Source organism: Oryzias latipes, chromosome 7 (genome assembly GCF_053564925.1).
Source record: "Oryzias latipes strain Hd-rR chromosome 7, Olatipes_Hd-rR_3.1".
NCBI lineage: Eukaryota > Metazoa > Chordata > Actinopteri > Beloniformes > Adrianichthyidae > Oryzias > Oryzias latipes.
The window spans coordinates 19,129,983-19,149,465 of record NC_136243.1 but is presented as its reverse complement, the minus strand read 5'-3'; the positions used below and the strand labels follow the sequence as shown (position 1 = coordinate 19,149,465).

General features: G+C 38.5%; 3 protein-coding genes across 3 annotated transcripts; 1 reads left to right on the top strand and 2 right to left on the bottom strand.

The window, feature by feature from the left end:
- The first annotated feature begins 257 nt into the window (after window positions 1–257).
- Window positions 258–2,167, top strand: mrps25 (mitochondrial ribosomal protein S25). The gene is made up of 4 exons (XM_004070538.5): window positions 258–487; window positions 836–942; window positions 1,033–1,120; window positions 1,714–2,167. The coding sequence occupies exons 1-4, from the start codon at window positions 354–356 to the stop codon at window positions 1,901–1,903; spliced, it is 519 nt and encodes a 172-aa protein (XP_004070586.1). The 5' UTR covers window positions 258–353; the 3' UTR covers window positions 1,904–2,167.
- A 681-nt stretch (window positions 2,168–2,848) lies between these two features.
- rbsn (rabenosyn, RAB effector) lies at window positions 2,849–11,233 on the bottom strand. Its single transcript, XM_004070777.5, has 12 exons — window positions 11,094–11,233; window positions 8,995–9,267; window positions 8,626–8,760; window positions 8,443–8,543; window positions 8,326–8,371; window positions 8,077–8,238; window positions 7,723–7,985; window positions 7,549–7,619; window positions 5,995–6,081; window positions 5,800–5,902; window positions 5,545–5,649; window positions 2,849–5,459 (listed from the first exon to the last, which is right to left on the bottom strand). Exons 2-12 carry the CDS (start codon window positions 9,155–9,157, stop codon window positions 4,362–4,364), a joined length of 2,334 nt encoding a protein of 777 aa, XP_004070825.1. The 5' UTR covers window positions 9,158–9,267; window positions 11,094–11,233; the 3' UTR covers window positions 2,849–4,361.
- A 1,187-nt stretch (window positions 11,234–12,420) lies between these two features.
- trh (thyrotropin-releasing hormone) lies at window positions 12,421–14,029 on the bottom strand. Its single transcript, NM_001104734.1, has 3 exons — window positions 13,982–14,029; window positions 13,478–13,682; window positions 12,421–13,062 (listed from the first exon to the last, which is right to left on the bottom strand). The coding sequence occupies exons 2-3, from the start codon at window positions 13,668–13,670 to the stop codon at window positions 12,443–12,445; spliced, it is 813 nt and encodes a 270-aa protein (NP_001098204.1). The 5' UTR covers window positions 13,671–13,682; window positions 13,982–14,029; the 3' UTR covers window positions 12,421–12,442.
- Between the last annotated feature and the right edge of the window lie 5,454 nt (window positions 14,030–19,483).

Genomic DNA, 19,483 nt, shown 5'->3' with positions numbered 1-19,483 from the left:
ATTTTTTCTTTCAGGCCTTATTTTAAATAATAATTATTATTTGGGTTAACGTATTTAAAACTAAATACAATTAAATTATTAAATACATTTTTTTAATTGATTAAAATTTAACTTTCACAAAAAGTTAATTTTAAATTAGATGTTTTTAGAAAGCAATAAAAATGTCTAATTTATTGTAATACATAAAAGTTGATTGTTTATAGAGGACAAACTTATCTGCAGCTCTGATTAAACCCTAGCTCCCAGCGGCGCATACGTCTGACGTAATCAAAGCGCGTCATAATACAGTGTGCCTTCCTGGCTCACGCAGACAAGTATTGACCGTATTGTAAAAGCTAAACAAGTATACAGAAATGCCTATGAAAGGAAGGTTTCCGATCAGGAGGACCCTTGATTACCTCCAGAAAGGTGATATTATTTTCAAAAACAGAGTGAAGATTATGACGGTGAATTATAACACACAAGGAGAGCTCAGCGAAGGAGCAAGGTCAGTGCTACAAGCTAACGGCTCCACTTCTTAAACTGACAGAGGACCAATACAATATTTACCCATCATGTGGAAAAAATGCTGCTGCAATGGCCTAGATTCGGTGTAGGCTATATAAAGATTATCATGTCATTCTATTGGTGGGTTCATAATGTAAATTCAACAACACAGTCCTTTACTTTGTTGGGAGAGTTAATATTAACTCAAAACATCAATAGAATGTTAGTGTTTCTTAGTCTCGGTCGTATTATTTCAAAATAGAATAATGAAGGGAAAATTTACATGTGCAGGTATAAATTCCACTCATCTAAATCATTTAAATATGTTCTTTTCTGCTTTGTTTTGCAGAAAGTTTGTGTTCTTCAATGTCCCCCAGATTCAGTACAAAAACCCTTGGGTCCAAATAATGATGTTCAAAAACATGACGCCCTCGCCTTTTTTGAAGTTCTACCTGGGTGTGTATTCCTGTGAGATGTCAGTAATGGGATACCTGGTATTTATTATTGTTATTATTATTTATTAAACTCTTTTGCAATTCTGTACAGATGATGGGGAGCAGGTGCTGGTGGATGTGGAGGGGAGGGATCACAAGCAAATTTCACAGCATGTAAAGAAGATTTTGGGTAAATCAGAGTAAGTGTTACTCACAGGATCAACATACTGAATTTTTTTAGTGTTTGTGACAGAGAAAAAAATACCCCTTTAACATCAATGATTGCTTCTTTCTTTTGATGTTCTTCCTGAACCTCATCAAAACTTCACTACTTGTTAAGTGTAAGAAATGGAGGTGTAACAATTCAAATTCAAAGTGTTTCCGCACATTAGACTGTGATCCTTTTTTGCTGCCATCTCATGTGTGTTGTCGGCTGTGATGCACTTGGTCGTTTTTACATCATGGATAGATAGATTTGCTTTTATTGTCATTGTCCATTGTACAATGAAATTGTATAGTAAAAGTAAAGTAAAGTTTTTTGGTCACCTTCTTCCTCATCAACAACATGCAGAGGCTGCAACCTCACAGATCTAATCAATTTATTTCATTTTGGAACAATTTTATAATGCTATATAGGTCGATTTGATTTGATTAACAACTTACCTCAGACAGAATGATCTGGTTGGATCGTAGGAATATCAATCTAATAAGTCACTGAATCGATACACCCCTGTCAACTGCTAACAAGAGTAGATAAACCAGTGTGTGTGTGTGTTCTTTTTTTCTTCAACAGAGATGTGTTATACGCTGAGGCTCAAGCCAGGATGCAGGCCTCCAACCCAGCAAACTTTGGCCCGAAGAAGTACTGTCTAAGGGAGTGCATCTGTGAGGTGGAGGGCCAGGTGCCGTGTCCTGGCACAACCCCACTACCCAAAGAGATGACCGGCAAATATCGTGCTAAGATGGCAGAGTCACAAGAATAAGAGACAGAAAAGGACGACAGACTCTTTTTTTTTTTTTTTTTTTTTACGTTGGACTATATTCTGGTGTTGATGTCAAAGATTGATTTTTTATTTCATTTTGAAAGCTCTGGAATCGGCTCCAGTCTAGAGCTGCAGGAATCTGCCAACAAAGAACCCCGTTCTTTTTACTCCATTTATCCATCATCCATCCATCCTGTAGTTTTACACCAAACTGCTCTGACTCAGAGCTGGATTCTGAATAAACTGAGATTACTTTCAAACAAAGGTTAAAATTTTTTTTTTTTTGCTTTGTTAAAAATATTCATTTAAAAATGTTTAGCCTAATTAAAATCTACAGTAAAGAGAGATGAGCCAAAAAGGTTCAAAACCACTAAATGTAAAAGAAATAAAAAACAAATTCAATGGGACATCTGATATCAATTCAGGTGAACATTTTCCTGAACTCTTGGTTTACAAGATAAAGGTACACATAATGGTTCCTTTCACTCTAACAAAAAAAAGCTCTCATGTGTGAGTAGAAAGGTCAGGACTTAGGTGTCCAAGAAAAAAGCCTGATTCACCAAACTAAACCGAACCTACAGCTTAGTGAGCCAAAAGTGGAAGAAGTCCCAAAACTAAAAAACAGTTTCTGTTCTGGCTGCATTGGGGGGTGGAACCTCAGTTTTAACCCTTGTGCTATTTTAGATGACCCCACCCTTGCATTGACGTGTTATTCCTATCATGATAAAGGTGGAAAGATTTCATGTAATCCATGGACACCAGTGAAGATAACAAATCATTGAAGAAAAAAGGTTCAGCGCACTTTCTTGTGGGTCTAGATGACCCAACTCCCAATGTTAAAGTGCCTAGGATAGCACAAGGGTTTTTATGACTTCTAATCACCACATATTTTATAAAGTTATATAGAAAAAGACACAATAATGGAAGAAAAATTAGGCTCTTACATCATTGACAATATTGTTTTTATTAGTGCCAGGATGACAATTTCTAAAGATGAACATCAGATGGTTATTGTGCAGACAATCTTAAACGCAGAGATGCCATTTCCATAACTAAAATAAACTAACAAATACTGAAAAAGCTTGCTGAGAAACTCACTAAATCATATCAAATTCCACTTAATTTGCGTGTGGTAGATGCCTCGAAAGAGCAGAGCAGGAAGATGCTATCATGTCGGTTTCTTAACACCGGTGGACTGAACTGACATAAAAAAAAAATTTGAGTTCGGTTAGAGTGAGCAGCACTGATCCAAAATACTTGCTGGCATTCATGTAGTGTTAGTATTTATCAGCTGGAAAAAGGTTGAAGCTGTTCATCATTTGAACAGTTAGACTCAAATATGAATGGGTTCTTCTTGAATTGAGCATGTCAATGTTTACCCAGTAACTGAGCTGCTCTTTGAATGTATTCCATTAACCATTGAACAGATACATCACAAAAACATCAGAACTGACAACACACAGCCAGAATGACATTTTTTAACAGATGTGTTCAACCTGCACATTAAAAAAAACCAAGAGGACTACTTTAAGACACTTAAAAATGTGATGGCCATTTGCAGACCTGTGTGCTTGCACAAACACCAACAGTTTCTTGGCTCTCAGTGGAATCACATGCATTTTTATGCTTACAAACGAGACTTTAAATGATGGAAACAAATCCAAAATGAATCCATTTAAACCTTTTAGTCTCTTCATGTTAGCCATCAAGGTTTTTAAGTTTTTAAATTTAGTTGTATTTATCAAAAAAAAGAGAAAAGAAATTACACGTGACGCCAAAGTTACATTCATTGGAATTTCTCTTAGGGGGCGGGGCTGAGTGCTGAAGTCAAGTGTTTGAATCCACTTTGAACATGAACACCTACATTTTGATCAGAGCTTTATTCAAAAACAAAACTTTGTTCACATATTTATTACCTAGTTAGCAAATACTTTGTTCTAGTGATAATCACATTGTAGTGTAAATAGTTATGGAAGTTGCAGTTGGTTAACATTGTGGAAATTTTTTAGTACTTACTAAAACTTCAAAAGTGTTCATCTTTGATCCAAAAGTGTTTTCCAAAGTGCAATTAATCCTTCAACTGGAGGAAAGCTCTTATAAAAAAAAAAAAAACGCTTTGCTAAAGTTTCTATCGTTAAAGTTTTTTTTTTTTGTTGCAAAAGATTTAAATCAAACCTTAATAATTCTTGAAGAGAACACAGATTAAACTCAGACTGGCTTCTGGATTTGACCTTAATTCAGATGTTTGTGTTTTTAGCATGCCTGTACAAATGAGCGTTACCTTTCAGTGCTAAACCATGTGCACGCTGGAGCAGATTCCAGCTCAGGAAACCATTTGTACTCTAATGTAATTGAATTAAGAGAATTTCTCTGTGTATTTGATAAACCTAATCCAAAGTAACGTTAGTGGGTTAATGACTCATCTATAGTGACTTGGTTTGAAGCAGGTGTTTGAGAGTCAGTGCTTCTTTTTCTTCTGCTCCTGCAGGGTGCGCTGCAGCTCTCTCAAGTTTTCCGACAGGAGCTCGACTTCGTCCAGACGGCCGTTGAGCTTTGCGTCGAAGATGTAGGCCCTAATATTGTCGATCTGCTGCAGCAACAGCTCTTCTTCTATCATGTCCACGTCAGGCAAGTCGTCGTCGTCCTCCCCATCAAAAGGGTTGGTGGAGACGTCGGGCGAATTCCCAGGAGCCTCCATGAAAGGATTATTCCCATCTGCGTTGTCCTCCTCAAAAGGGTTCCCCAGAGCAGTGTCAGGCTGTTTCGCCTCCTCTGAATCTGCATCTTCTTCGAACGGGTTGTATTCGTTCTTACCATTTGTTACCCCACTGCGCTCCCTCTTGATGTCCTCAAAGAAGGGGTTAGAAGAGTCCTCCTCAGTGGGAGTAAGCTCCTCTTCTTCAAATGGGTTTAAAGGGCTGCTGCTTTTGGTTTCTCCACCAGGGGGAGTTATATGACCTCCCAGGCTCCTCAGTCTGGGTGGGGAGTCCTCTTGGGATGTTAGGGTTAGCAGCTCTGTGACAGCAAGGGCACTTGTTTCAGCTATAGGAGTTAAGATATCGTCTGCCGTGCCCTCGTCTTCCTTCCAGCCTCCCGCCTGGCTGATATCCAAAGAGGGCTCCCAGTTGATGGAGGGCTGGGTGGAGCTGACAGTGGAACCCCAATGCCTCCTATCTTCCATTTCCTGGGCCTCAAGGCGCTGGAGCTCCCCTTGCTGCAAGCTTTCCTCTTTTGCCAGCTTCTCTGAGAGCACGATGGCAATGCAGGTCTGCTGCTGGTCATATTCGTCTTGCAGCTGACGCAGGTTCTCCTCCAACATGGCTACCTCGTCGGCTTTCTGGGCCTCGCGTGCCTGACGAAGGAACGACTGAATGTTCTGGATCTGTTGCAGAAGGGGGTCTTCCAGCTCGCTCCGTGAATGGACGGACTCTGCGGAGGGCAACCAACCGCTGGCTTTGGTCATGCGTTGGGCTCTCCGGGCCTGAGGCAGCTCGCCATTAGCAGGAGAACAGATTTTTTCAGCCTCCTGCCTCCTCTTCAGAGCCTCCTGGGCAGCCTGTTCAGCACATGAGAGATTTTAAGGAGCTTCATTCAGCAGCAGGAAACATGCATAAAAATCAGGAGCTGTTACTGGATCTCACCAGTCTCTCTTGCTGGAGTCTCCGCTCCTGTTCTTGTTTCCTCTTTTTTTTCAGCTCTTCATATTTCTCCTTAGTGGGTAAAGACATCAGTCCCAACAGTTTCTCCTAAAAGAGGAAAAACAAAACAGCCAAATCAAGACTACAGGATGTTTATTCTGAAAATGTTGTTCTAAAGCAACTGGTTTTTGTAATATCCTAAAAGACTTTTTGGTCAAATGTTGTGTCTCACTAGGTTTAGCTCAAAGATGTAATCACCTGGACAAAGAGTGTAGCAGAGTAGCGGATCATCTTCTGCAGCTGTAGCGCCTTTGGGTGGGGTGGGGGTTCATCTTTAAGCCCAAGTGTTAAAATCTTCTTACTGACAATAAAAAGAGCTCAAATAAACACACACACAGAAAAAACAAACATTTGTGCTCCACAATGGAGGCATCCTTTCAGACTGACACATACCTCAGAGCATCGATTAATTCGTAGTATTTCTGCACCTCCAGTCTTAGTCCACCAGCAGTGTCCAGGTTGTACGTGGTTTCTCCGGCGCTTTAAAAGTTAAAAAGTCAGAATATGTGTTAAATGCAAAGTCACGTACCTGTACACAAATATGTCATTTTTTTTAACCCTTGTGCTATCCTAGGCACTTTAACATTGGGAGTTGGGTCATCTAGACCCACTAGACAGTGCTCTGAACCTTTTTTCTTCAATGATTTGTGATCTTCACTGGTGTCCATGGATTACATGAAATCTTTCCAACTTTGTCATGGTAGGGAGAACACGTCAATGTAAGGGTGGGGTCATCTAAGATAGCACAAGGGTTAAAAAATCCAAAACGTCTGAACAACAATGATTTTTGGTTGTGGTTTAGTTTGTTTAAAGCCCCACTCCTATAAAATGTGTGTTTTTACTGTGTTTTTGTATCATTTTGTCTTATGATGGAGAACATATATTAGTAAAATGAAGCTTAAAATAGCATTTGTGATTATTGTTTTATTCAAATTGTTGTGAATCTGTAGCAGACAAAAAAAAGGGCGTATTTGTGACAGAAAATATCCTGGGCGGGTTACAAGCTCCCTGCTCTGGTCCTTTCTGATGCACTTGTAGACGACTAGATCCGTGTACCTCTATGTTTTCCTCCTCTGAGCTGCCATCCGGCCCGAAACTGTACGGCTGGATGGCTTCAATATTGCTCGCCATTTTTGTTGTGGCTGTGATGGGTTCTAAGTTAGTGGGAGAGCGTGTAAATACAGAACTCTCAGTTATGGGTGATGGGTAGTGGGTGTGGGGTTGCTCCGTACCAACAGTCTTGCCCAAAACTCAGCGGTAAATTTCTAATGGACTAATTACTACCGCTCTGCAGAAATTAAGTCCTAGAAAACGACAGTTTTTTTTTATTTTGCCTAAATGGCAGAATCATAATTAAAAGACCACTGAATACGCTTTTAGCATAGATCAAGAGATGATGACAACATTGGGTGAGCTATGGTACTCTCCGGGGAAGCAGGTGTTTAAAAGAAACTTCTGCTTTTGGGAATCTGCAAACGGCAAATGCTGCGGAGGACTCTGACAGAGGCAAACAAAACTTTTCCATTCTCTGGGATGAAGATTTGCTATTGTGCTTCACTTCAGTTGACAATTGCATGACTTTGAAAATGTTATTTGCTGTCAGAGAGTTCACATTTGTGTGAACGTACAAGGGAATACAGAATTTAATGACTTCAAGGTTGCAGAGTTCTGCATTTATAATCTTTCCTTCACTGGTTTTGAGAGAGGGAGCTGGGATGCTAAAAACTCTAAGTAGTTATGAAGAGCAGAGACCTGGCAGAACTAGGCAACTTTGTCTGGGTTCATCATTTTAATGCACAATCCAAAATAGTTATTGCTGATCTTTATCTGAGGTTACACTCACTAATTACAAGTACCCAGTATGGTATTATGAATATTTCTACACTAGTTAGAAAAGAAAAAAAAAACTTGTACACAAAACTGTAGGAACTTTTGAATCCTGCTTACTTTAGAGATTCAGCCATTCGAATATAGTCAGGAGCTTTTTCATCCACCTTCACCATGCACATCATCAACCTCTGTCAGAAAAAAAGACTTTATTATAAGCAACTCCCACCCCATGACAAAAGATGAAAGAAAGATCAAAACACAATGGTTTTAACCCATAATAATCAAACTAACCTCATAAAGTTTCACTATGTCTGGAATGTTGTCCTTCTCGTCTAACTTTTGCTGTTTCTTCAGCAGCGTGTCCATACAGTGGTGACAGCAGCGGATCTTCTCGTCATCCTTTTCCTCCAGCATTGAGGTAACACTGCTCAAGCTGCTGATACTGCCTCTGCGCGAGCCCATACCACTGCTGCCACCTCCAGCAGGGAGAGTCTGGGTCTGGCCGGGACTTCCAGGGACACACAGAGCCTCCCGAGTCCCGTAAATGAGCTTCTCTGTAACAAGATGAAAGACATCTGGAAATGAGACACCTCTGATCCCACCTGAGTGCAGAAGTCTGTACTTCTGAGGCATTTTGATGCATACGGGCCAAAGGTAGGGGGACGAACTCCATGCATCTTCGGCACATGATGGAGCCACAGAGGCGACAGTGGTGCCGCCTGTTGCGGATGTTGAACTTGTTTCCGCAGTCGGGGCAGAACGGGACATCAGAGTCATTTACCCAAGACACCACGGACTTCTCGATCGCTACAGAGAAGAATAAAAACTCAGAACTCAAAAAGATTTCATTCTTAATGTTTAGACCAAAGAACCAATAAGCAAATAGTAACACACCTCTGATCTTAGCCGAGTCGGAGTTGACTCTGTCAAATGACGTCAACTGAAACATCAAATCGGAAAGTTAGATCAAATGTCCCAGCCATAAGGAGAATGATGCTTTTGAGGGCGTACCTTCTCCAGTCTAATGATGAGCTTGTTGACTTCAATGACATAGTGATCTATTCTGGCAGCACGATGTTTCTTAAAGATATCCAGGTGACTTCTTGTTGCTCCTATTAGAGTAAACAAAAACAATTCCAACAAATAAAAAACACGAAAAATACATGTGCTGCTCTGATATTAATACTTTCTTACCCAGTTCCTGAGGCTCCCACATATAAGGATCCACTCCACCATAGTAGAAAGACTCATAACTGCCCGTGTCGAGCCTGTCCTCTCCATCTCTCTTTAAAAGTTTATCTTTGGCTTTTTTTGCCTTCTGAACCAAACCTGAATCACACAGAAAGGTAACAAAATATTGTAAATTCACATAAGATATCTTTTTTTTTTTAAAGTATGACAATTGTTAAGGAAAGCTGGATTTTTTCAAATGTTAGATAGAAAGAAACACCAACTCCAAACAGCTACATTTAAGCTTATTAGCTGGATTGTCATATTGCAAAAAAGGGAATTTTATTACGTTTTTTCTTTTTTTCTGAAGCTGAATTCTGACTCGACCCTTACTTTTGAGCTGGCCTCGGACATGCCGGTCATCCCCTGAGTGCTCCTCCTCATAGTGGCCTTGGAGTTGGTAGAAAGACTGCAGGTCCTTCAGGCACAATGGGCAAAGGAAGCCCTCTTTTACTTCACCTGTGCCCTCGAAGGGGGGTGGGTAGCTGGAGGCCATGATGAGAGCTGGAAGCCTTGTTGTTTACCAGAAAGTGAAGGGCGGCATAATGAAGCTTCAACCCGCTGGTCACAATGTGTACAATGTTAGCCTCCTTAGCTTCATGATTCCTGAAAAATGTAAAGAGTGAACAGAAAGACAAAGCAGACTGAGGTTACACATAACTTCAGGCTTAATTGTGAAATCTCAGATATTTACAGTTAGGACTGAAAGTGGTTTTAGCTTAGTCAAAAAACAAAAATTAATGTAAAAAAGCGTTTAATTGCAATACTGTAAAAAGTCATTGTAATAACAAAGTCACCCTTATCCAACTGAAATGAGAGCTGCAATAGGAGGGCCACTGACTGCAAAAAAGATCCCAACTGATGACTATGAAAGGTTGAAGAGGTTTAAAGGCAGTGGCTCATATTAACTACCCTTGCACTAATCATTTGTGTACAATCATCAGGAGTGCACAACCGTCACAAAGCCCTCTTCTCTGTCGGTAACACAAAGCTACAAGCCTGGCCGCACTGCTCCTAGCATGTGTCTCTTAGCAGCCGGACACACGGAGAAAGCAGTGACGTCATCGCCCCGCCTCCCCTCTGGAAATGCTAAGTCGAATTGAATTATGCGACAGTATTCGCAGGGTGGATGTTAAAATGAAAATGCAATCCCCTCTTTGCATTTTCGTTTTAATTACGACACAGAATAACCGGTTTTTAAGTAGAAAATGAAAAAGCATTTTGAAGTATTGAATTTTCATTTTAATTTGGAGTCATTTGATGCAGTTACATTATGAAAATGAAAAAGCATTTCTGTTAATCCATTTTAATTCTCAAATTAGACATTTCTAAATGAATTTTGCTACACATTTACCAGAGAACCTTTTGAAAATGAGATGTCAAATACCATTTACATTATCATTTTAATTAAGTGACAGAAAAAGCGGTGTTGAAGAAGAAAAGGAAAAAGCATTTTGAAGGATTGCTTTTTCATTTTAATTTTGAGTCAAAACATGCAGTTACATTTTGAAAATGAAAAAGCATTTCTGGTTTTGACTTTCATTTTTAATTATGCTACAAAATCGCTTCCATAATGTACAACAAACGTGTGAATGCATAGGGGAAAGAAAGACAGAAAAAAATTCAAATTCACAGAATTTATGTAGAGCCATAGTGCATCACATGACAAAACAAAAATTAACAAGGAGCCACAGAGATGTTGTTTTTTTAAGTACCTTTTTAACAATGAAATGAGTCGAAGCAGCCAGTTTTGTTGTCATTTGATTGATGTTACCATATTGCATTGGTTAAGTGTATTAGGTTTGGGGTTTGATCATTTCCTTTATGAATATGAAATGTCCCCAATAATAAAGTTAGTTGTCTTTTTAAACTAAAGTTCTGGTCCATTTCGTCATTATAACAGCCCGATTTATGCTCTGATAATGATTCATGTTTGTAATGGACGCTCTTTGATTACGTTTATTTACAGGGACTGAGATGAGCCCAAAAATCCCATCGGTCCATTTCTAATATTTATAACCAGAAGATTGTTTTAAAAATTAAATTCTGCAACTTTGAGAAAAAACGTTTTTCTTTAAATTACTATAACAAAGCATTTTTTATATTCAGAATAAAAACTTAAAATCTTGCTACACGGAAAGTTACAGCTGTGCTAGCAAGCATCCCTGTTTGACATTTCATATTAAGGTTTGCTTTAGTCTAAGGCGCGAAACGGAGGGAATTGCCAGAAGGAAAAGATCCGTGTTTTCAAATACAATGCGTTGAGTTAAAAGCAAAATTTTATACCGCTATTCCAAGCAACGAAGGAACGGTTTAGCCGTAAATGATGCTAGCATATAATGAGGGTTCGCAATCTTTACCGCTATTTTCCCTCTAATTTGCAGGCAGATCCAACAAAAACTTCATAACTAGATAAACATATAATCATATACCTTCCCCTCCAGACGAAGAAGAGTTCATATGCTGAAGTGTATCCGACAATAAGTCTGCTGTTGACAATTTTTGACAGCTCCAAAGCAGCAGATGCAGTGGCTCTGCCTTGTCATGTGATTAGTTGAAGATCTAAGGGATGATGAGAGGGACAAAAAGCACAGAAAAAACGCGAACTTACCTTTGGCAGCAGTCCAATTTCGGTTTAATGAATTCACTAAAACACACGACAAGTAAGGTAATTTTTCAGTTATTTAAATAGTCCTATCAGAAATAACATATATCTATAGTGAGTCAGAAATTATAGTTGAGGAAGAAAATGAAAATGGTTATCTGAAGTTAATTAATGTATGGACTAATATGTTAGCTAATCTTCATCGTGGAAATTTAGCAAGCTGATAAAAAATGCACTATATTAAACGGAAAATATAGCTATTCTTAATAGTCTTCATAGTAGTTAAAAAAAAAGTTTTGACATATACTTTTAATGTAACGCCCATTGACAGAAATTAAGGATAACTCCCCAAGGCTTTTCATTGGGCTTTGTAACCATTTGTAATTCTGTGAAATGTCGCCACCTATAGGTCACCCTCTGTAAACTCTGTGATTAATTAGCATATTGATTTAGAGACAGCTCGTGCCGATCCGAGCTAATTAAAAGGCTCAGTGGATGTCTGACACTGCCCATCAGCGGCCTTACCTCGTAATCATACTGGAAAAATATCAATTAGGAAAGTTATTTGCAGGCATAAATATAAAATCCAAAGATTAATGCTTTCAACCATTTTTATTTTTTCATTAAGTCATGACGTAATGCAGACAATTGTTGAGCAAGACATGTTATTTGCTGTGGTAGTCTTTATAATTAACTTGGATACAAAAGAATAAAACACACAAAAAAGTCAATGAAGGGATTTTCTGGCTTGAAACGAAATCAATTTTACTTTATTTCATCCTCACAGTGTGCCACACCTACGAGCCTGTCGCCTCACAGAGGGAACAGTAATGCTTTTAAAACTTATTGCAAGCATGAACAATCTAAAGAACAGAGTAGCCTACATATTTAGTAGATCTATTAATGATAAATAACTAATATATCTAAATATGGAAAAAACCTTTCGGAAAACTGTACAGAAAAGTTTAGAGAATTACGCACAAGCGCCGTAAAGAGCATTTCAGAAAAATACTTTGCGTTGAAGAAACAATATCTGTCTGCCAACGATAGTGGCACCAAAATAAAATAAAAAGGCTATCGTTTTTTGTTTTATTTTTGTAATTTATTATAGTGGCTTTATTTTTTACATCTATTTGTTTACAGGGAAGCAGTGCGCGCAGACCTTAACAGCATACACTATTCGCTATCCACTGCATCCTCCTCATTCTCTTTCAGTGCAAACCTTTTACCCGGGTGCTGTCTCTTCTCCTCCTCATGAACCTCCTTAATGTTGTCTAAAAAATCGAGCAGCAAATTTGTTTTACTGCAATTATCAGGTTCCAACGCATCACACGGGTTGCCCAATTCTGGATTGGAGTTATCCCAAAATCGTTTTCCGGGATGCTGACGCTTTTCCAACTCAGGTAGGTCAACCTCCTCAGCTGCTTCCCAGTCTCCATCGCTGTCCTCATCATCTTGGTAGCGTTTACCTGGATGCTGGCGCTTACTCTGCAGCACCAGGTAACGCTTTCCAGGGTGTTGGCGTTTGGAAAGTTCACCAAGCATAATGATGGGGTTGTCAGAAATGTGTCCCGTCAAGAAGCGCTTTCCCGGATGCTGTCTTTTTTGGAGTCCCATGCTAGACTGGATTTCATCTTCGCGCTTGCCTGGGTGCTGTCTTTTCTGCGCGTTCAAGTACTCCTCGTCCTCGTCTTCCTCTCTTCTGCCCGGATGCTGCCGCTTCTCCAGGTCCTCCCTGTATCTTTTACCTGGATGCTGTCGTTTTGCCATCCAATCCTGTTGTGCGTAAACCCCATCTAGGCAGAGACAAGCACACATTCACGCTCAACAAAACTTTATTAGGAACCAAGTTCATTTCAAGAATCACTCTACTGCAAGAATGCGTTCCATTGCCTGGTAGCGGTTTGCGTAATTACGTACGAACAGTTAATTTTTTATCCAGAATTAAACTGGTAAATAAATTACAGTTCCCAGTTAAAGTTCCAACACAGTATAATTAAAAAAGGGAACAACTTTGATTTTTAATGTTGATTAATGGATTTTTTAATGACATGAAGCACAGATATGCACCATGCAATAAATCAAGCCATAAAGTAAACATAAACAATCAATGTCCATATTAAATACACAAAAAGAGAACACTGATCTTAAATATTTTGAAGTAATAGTTTTCTCTCTGCATTTTGAAGACTCAAAGGACATTTTACGCACCATTAATGTCGTCTTCATCCTGCATCTTTTTGAGAAGGGATCTTAGGAGTAGACTTTCTGCTCTCCTCAGGATGATGTCGTCAGTTGTGGTGGTTCGGTCCGTCTCATCTTCTGCAGAGATGCTCTGCGCATCGGACACCGTGAAGTTGCAGATCGCGAGAGAAGCCAAAATGAGGAGGCATACCGACTTCATGGTAATTGTTGTCTGTTGAAAAAAATTGGAATACAGTTTACAATAAAAGGAACATAAATACCACATGCGTATGTAACAATTATCTACCGTGGGGTTTATTTTCAAACAGTTGTTTAATGCGTTTTTTTATACAAGCACTCGGGATTGTCTCAGAGAGTAGTACAACAAGCTGTATTCAAAAGTGTTTAAAGAGAAACTCTCTTCCTTCAATGTAAACAAGAAGGGTTCTTTTGACACTTTCAGAGACAATGAATTGAAATGCACATTCAAATACAAAAAGAACTTTTTTCTCTGAAACGCGCCACACTCACCTTAGAAGTATCCAAATTCTCCGCGCCCCCAGCTTCTTACACCACCAGCAGAGATTTTATTTTCGTAGAGTCTCACAGCAGTTTGTGACCCAGAAGGCCAGGTCTTGAGGTATGAACGAACAACTTCTCAGCCCTCCATTTATACTTCCCGGTTACTGTCGTCATACTAACGCTAGAGTAATCTTTCAGGATCCCTCGTCCCCATTGATGTCAGCAAATCGTGCGCAACTGGAAGCGGTGAAGGATTGTTTTTGTCTTGTCATTTCACAAAGTGAGGCAGACATCACTTTCCTGCTTGTCACAAACTTCTAAAAACATTCAAGTTTCTGCAAAATTGTTATATTTGCATAAGAATATGTGTGTTTAGTGTAATGTGCTGTTTTATTTGTACATTTTTCATGCGTTAGGGGAAGTGCTGGACTCATCTGGTAGCTATTCATGGTTGATGTACTTTCTAGTCACGATGCAACCCTGCTGAAAGTGTCAGAGGCAGGTCTGAAGTTATACATGAGTGAGTGGAGGCAAGCGATGCCCCAAGCAACCAGAACAGGCTAAACATGATGAGGCAGCGTTAAGGCGTGATGGCCTTTTCATATCCTTCACTCTTCATTGGGTTCAAGATTTTCAGTATCATTGTAATGCAAAAAGTTCTTGCCTCCCAAAATAATTTAAAAACACTCACTGAAGCAGTGAGATATTTCCATTGGCTTCCAGGAAATTTAAAGTCAAATTAAATAACTTAAATCTTTTGCACATTATATTTCTATTAAAATGTCAATTAAAATCTCAAAACATGGTAATGTTCAACAAAAAACACATAATTGGACATTTAAAAAAGTGTATAAAAAACTGTGGGTTTATCCTTCTGTGAGCAAATAGTTAAGACATTTTTTAGGGGCCAAAATCCCTTTGGGCCCCTAAAATAGAAGGCTAAATTTTTGCATGGAAAATAAATCACCATTGAAATTCTGTATGTCTGTACACCGTGTTCTTTTTATAATATACACAATATAATATATGTTTTTTAAATTTTGTGTAAATATTTGCACATCGACATAGTCAGTCATAATTGAAATAATCAGTCCAAATAGGTCAGCTTTCCATATGTGAAATTAGATAGATTAAAAGCCCCCCAAACAAACAAACAAAGACCACAAGAATATTGACAAAGTTAGTGTGTAAAGGAAATCTTTACAGCAGAGCTGGAGCAGTTTTATAAACCAATGTGACTAAAAGCACTCGACTGCACTCACAAAATCAGATTAGGTTTAAATAACAGAGATAATGGGAAGCATTGATCACAAACATACTTTTATTGTTCAAAAAGTCATTGTCAGAAAAAGGTTAATGAAATGGCAACAAAAGGGATAGACTGAGACATCCCATCTTTTAGTTTAATAAAAAGAAGTAAAACTCATTCTATATTTGACAGCAGCACTCCTGTAAGGGTCCTGATGGCTGATATGCAATATCATACTTTATCAGCTGATAAACTATGGCATTTATGAGCTCCAGTGTTGTTGAGAGGACATCATTTCTGATGGAATGAAAAAAAAAAGATCTGAAAGTAGCTCAATGACAAACAAATAAATAAAGGAAGGGAGGGACGGGGAGGGGGGTACAGGGAGGGATAGATCTGTTGATCATAATCAAGCAAAAACAGATTCCTGCAAGAAGGTTTAGTTTATTTAATTATTATCAACGCTGAATATGGAGGGCCACTCTCTGCACACACACATGCACGCACACACACACACACACACACACACACACCCACACACGCAAAAGGCAAGAGTCTTAACATAGATTCTGTTTAGCTGTTTAATCAAAGTGATGGGGGAAAGGCTTGGTGATTTGCTGTGCCATTCATGGTTCATAAAGATAAGGAGGTTTGTGTGGTGCTAAACAGAGAATATGTTTTTTCTTTAATAAATTGTATTAGCTCCCACCTATAACCAGTGCAGTCTCTCATTATAAACTGTTTATTCAGTTTTCACATGCAACCAAAACCTTAAAATGTTTTAACAACACTTTACAAAATTTTCAAATTTTGTGTTTGAGTAATTATTCTCATTAACATATCACTGAATCTCTGTTTTCCTCATTTCCTCCAGCTGACAGTATGAGGTAAACAAGCCTAAAGTGAGAAAGACATGAAAGACCCAACAGTAAATGTAAATGCAACTGAATCGTTTTTATTCACACAGCTATTGTCAGCATCAAGAAAACATCCGTGGGTGTTTTTATTTCCTTTTCTGTGCAGGAGGAAGGATGACAGAATCTGTTTGCAAAGAGGCACGATCACTAAGATGTGGATGTAAAAACACGCCACTGTTTATGTGAAACTGTCGGTACAGGAAGTAAAAATACACTGCAGCAAAACAACAAAGAAACAAACTGCCACAAATGACGCTGGACTTTGATTTTGAATGCTGCCTGATCTTCTAACAGATGTCAAAGCAACAGAACTTTTCCTTTATATTCAACTTGATCCTTTTCCTTGAAGTTTTAACGAGTGTAACAATTAAGCTCATTTCTACTTTGTAAATCTAAAAGAATAACTTTTATGAAGATTGGTGCATTTTAGGTTGACCTGTCATTTCCTGTTTCAGTCCCCTGTCACTGCACACCTGTTTCAAGTTTTTGATGACTCAGCCATTTCTTTTAAGGTTGATTACTGTCAGTCTAACTAAGTTTCTAGTTTTTTAAAATTCTCCTAATATAAATTGTGCTTTATTTTGTTTCTTCCTGTTATTCACTTTTCCTGCACAAGTTCAAGTACTTTGTGAAGTTTGGCTATTCATAAAAAGTTTTAAATTCTTTCCAGGAATCCCAGTTTCTTGCACTCTAGGTTTAACACCACCAATTCTGGACACTTGGAATGGTAATATTTGTCGCAATGTCACATTAATATCTCACACACAAATGAAAGCATTTATTTCTTGTGGAAACATTCATTTTTTTCAACCTGGCAACTAAAAACTCCTCGATCTTAGATAAAGACGGTCTGCGTGACCTAAACCAGGCATGTCTGGCCCGTGAGCCATTCGTGGCCTGAGTTGAAATTTCCTCCGGCCCACAGGCTCTTTTAAAAAAATAAATAATATGAAGCCGCCAGCACTTTATTGAAACTCTGTGTATATTTCTTGATTGTGGTTGGCTAAATTTTAATATTCACCATGAAGAGACACTACCAGACGGGACATGCCGTCTACGACAAGCTAACTGGGAATGAACGGTGTGAAAACTTGACAAATTGACAATCATTTTGGTAAAAACATATTAAGATGTATTGGAAGAAATGAAAAGTATGCTGTTGCAATAAAATGCTCATTAAACAGTTTAGGTCAGGCTAAATGATTGGCCTTCACATTTTCACCACACCAAATCCGGCCCTCTTTTCATGAAATTTGAATACCCCTGCCTTAAAGCAGAACACGCCTAGATGTACATGTCTATAACTTGTGGAATTTTAGTCTTTACAATTGTGGGAGATTTAAAAAAAAACAAGCAGGTGGATTGATTGCTGCAGGTGTGGCAGCAATTAAGCTGCTTCTTCTCATCCCTAAAAGGTTCTGATTAAAACGCTTTTCTTTTGATTCTTTAACTCCCACTCCTCCTGCCCAGAGAAAGCGTGGTATTATAGCCTTTCAGAGCGGGAAAATCGTAACAATTGGTATTCTGGTCAGGATATAATGAGGAAAAGGGAAGGTTAAGTGTGTACTGTGTGGTGTGAGAGAGAATGCTCAGAATCGTTAGCCTCTGATCTCTGTTTGTTCTTGACAGAGTCGAAATATATTCACAGTCATGGTGGACGTCTTGGGTGTGGGAAGAAACTTTTTTGCCAAGCATACATGCTGTGCTACATGTGGATAACGCCGCGTTGATCAGAAGCCTTTACCACGACGGAAGATTAATGGGTTAGCAGCTATCACCATGGCTACCGACTCTGCAAGAAACTTCCTATTAAGTATTTGCAGCACAAGGCAGTACAAAGGACGTTTGAAGAAGAGCCCCTCCTTTTTTTAATTCCAAATAAAAATAGGACTTTTCTAGGATGAAAACTCATCTATAATATTATTCTGCATCAACAGTCACTCATTAGATGCATTTACAGACACAACTGTCCTTTCGATTATGCTTTGATTTGATTCCTGGTCCTTTCAACTGATGTTTTTTGGAAAACCTGAAACACGTTTTTGAATGACTTCAGCAAAAAAAAAAAAAAAAAAAAAAAACATCTGCTAGATGTAACCTAATGACATAAACAACCATCATTTAGCTGCAAAATAAGCACAGTTTGTGTATCTTTGTCTAATTTATCCTTTTTGTACAAAATAAGTAACATAATTAATTAAAGAAATAGGATACACTTTTTACTGAATTTCCAGCACACACTAACCCAAGTCATGCAAAACCAAAATATTGACTCTTTTCAAAATCATTTATGCCTTAAAATTGTCCAATGTGGTTAGAAATCTACATTCCTCATTAAATTTTCTTTAGTTGATGCATTTTCATCCCATCAGTGTAGAGGCTCCATGTTGATGTGACCGGTTCTGTTGTTTAACACCATCATGATCTTTTGGCTTTGTGCACGACTGTAGCTCACATTCAGAAGCTTTCTTCAGTTGCCTCCTTCATTCACCCCCCACACCCTAAACATGGTGACTAAAAAAAAAACAGAGAGAAAAAAATACAGTAGATCATGTAATGCTCCCAAGTGAACCAATTAAAATTGCTGTGCAGTCCACAATGACCCATTCAAGCTCTGGAAAGTGCTTTTCAAAGGCTTTCATGTGGACTCCCCAGTTATGACGCGTGACACAGGAGCGCCAACTACCAATTTACAAACAATATTTAAGCCATAAAAAATACCTGGGTTACTCTGAGAAAGTAGCATGGCTTGCATCAAAACAAACATAGCTTTTTTGTTGGCAGTAATCCAGCTAAATATATAACAACAGTTGTTGCAATTTCTGCTCAAAAATGTTACCAAATGTTACAGCAAAGCACAAGTCAGCACAATTCTGCAGTTTTCCGTCCATTTTATTCTGCATGGACTGCAATGAGAGGTGTGGAGTGTGGAAAGCTGTCCCAGGAGTCACGAAGAATAACAGAGAAAAGAGCTGATAACAAATTTAGCTACAAAAGTTTGTTTTCACAAAGTTTCGCATATTTAATATTTCCCATTTAAATGGTAAAAGCCCACTCCAATAATTTCTAAAACTGAGATGACGTGTTTGTTTATTTACCATGCACATTTGAAACCACATGAAAGGATAAAAAAGGCATGTTTGTTATTTTGGATCACCTCTTCATTTAAATGCACTGTAAATTTTTGGGAATTGATGAAAAAAACCTGCTTTATTTTTGAAGCAAAAGGCTTTTTCTGCTCGATTCAGGCTATCAGCTGCTCAACAGGTCAGTTTTTTCAATCATGCTTTTCATTTTTAAAAATGCTCGTGTTTTTTTTTTGTTTTTTTTTAGCTAATAGCAGCT

Excerpts from the sequence above, each read along its gene's own strand:
- mrps25 (XM_004070538.5), top strand. The coding sequence starts at position 354 with ATGCCTATGAAAGGAAGGTTTCCGATCAGGAGGACCCTTGATTACCTC. Across the intron at positions 943-1,032 it reads TTTTTTGAAGTTCTACCTGG|ATGATGGGGAGCAGGTGCTG; the intron begins GTGTGTATTCCT and ends AATTCTGTACAG. Across the intron at positions 1,121-1,713 it reads AAGATTTTGGGTAAATCAGA|AGATGTGTTATACGCTGAGG; the intron begins GTAAGTGTTACT and ends TTTCTTCAACAG.
- rbsn (XM_004070777.5), bottom strand. The coding sequence starts at position 9,157 with ATGGCCTCCAGCTACCCACCCCCCTTCGAGGGCACAGGTGAAGTAAAA. Across the intron at positions 6,082-7,548 it reads CGAATGGCTGAATCTCTAAA|CGCCGGAGAAACCACGTACA; the intron begins GTAAGCAGGATT and ends TAACTTTTAAAG. Across the intron at positions 5,650-5,799 it reads CTGCTACACTCTTTGTCCAG|GAGAAACTGTTGGGACTGAT; the intron begins GTGATTACATCT and ends TTCCTCTTTTAG.
- trh (NM_001104734.1), bottom strand. The coding sequence starts at position 13,670 with ATGAAGTCGGTATGCCTCCTCATTTTGGCTTCTCTCGCGATCTGCAAC. Across the intron at positions 13,063-13,477 it reads GGATGAAGACGACATTAATG|ATGGGGTTTACGCACAACAG; the intron begins GTGCGTAAAATG and ends GTCTCTGCCTAG.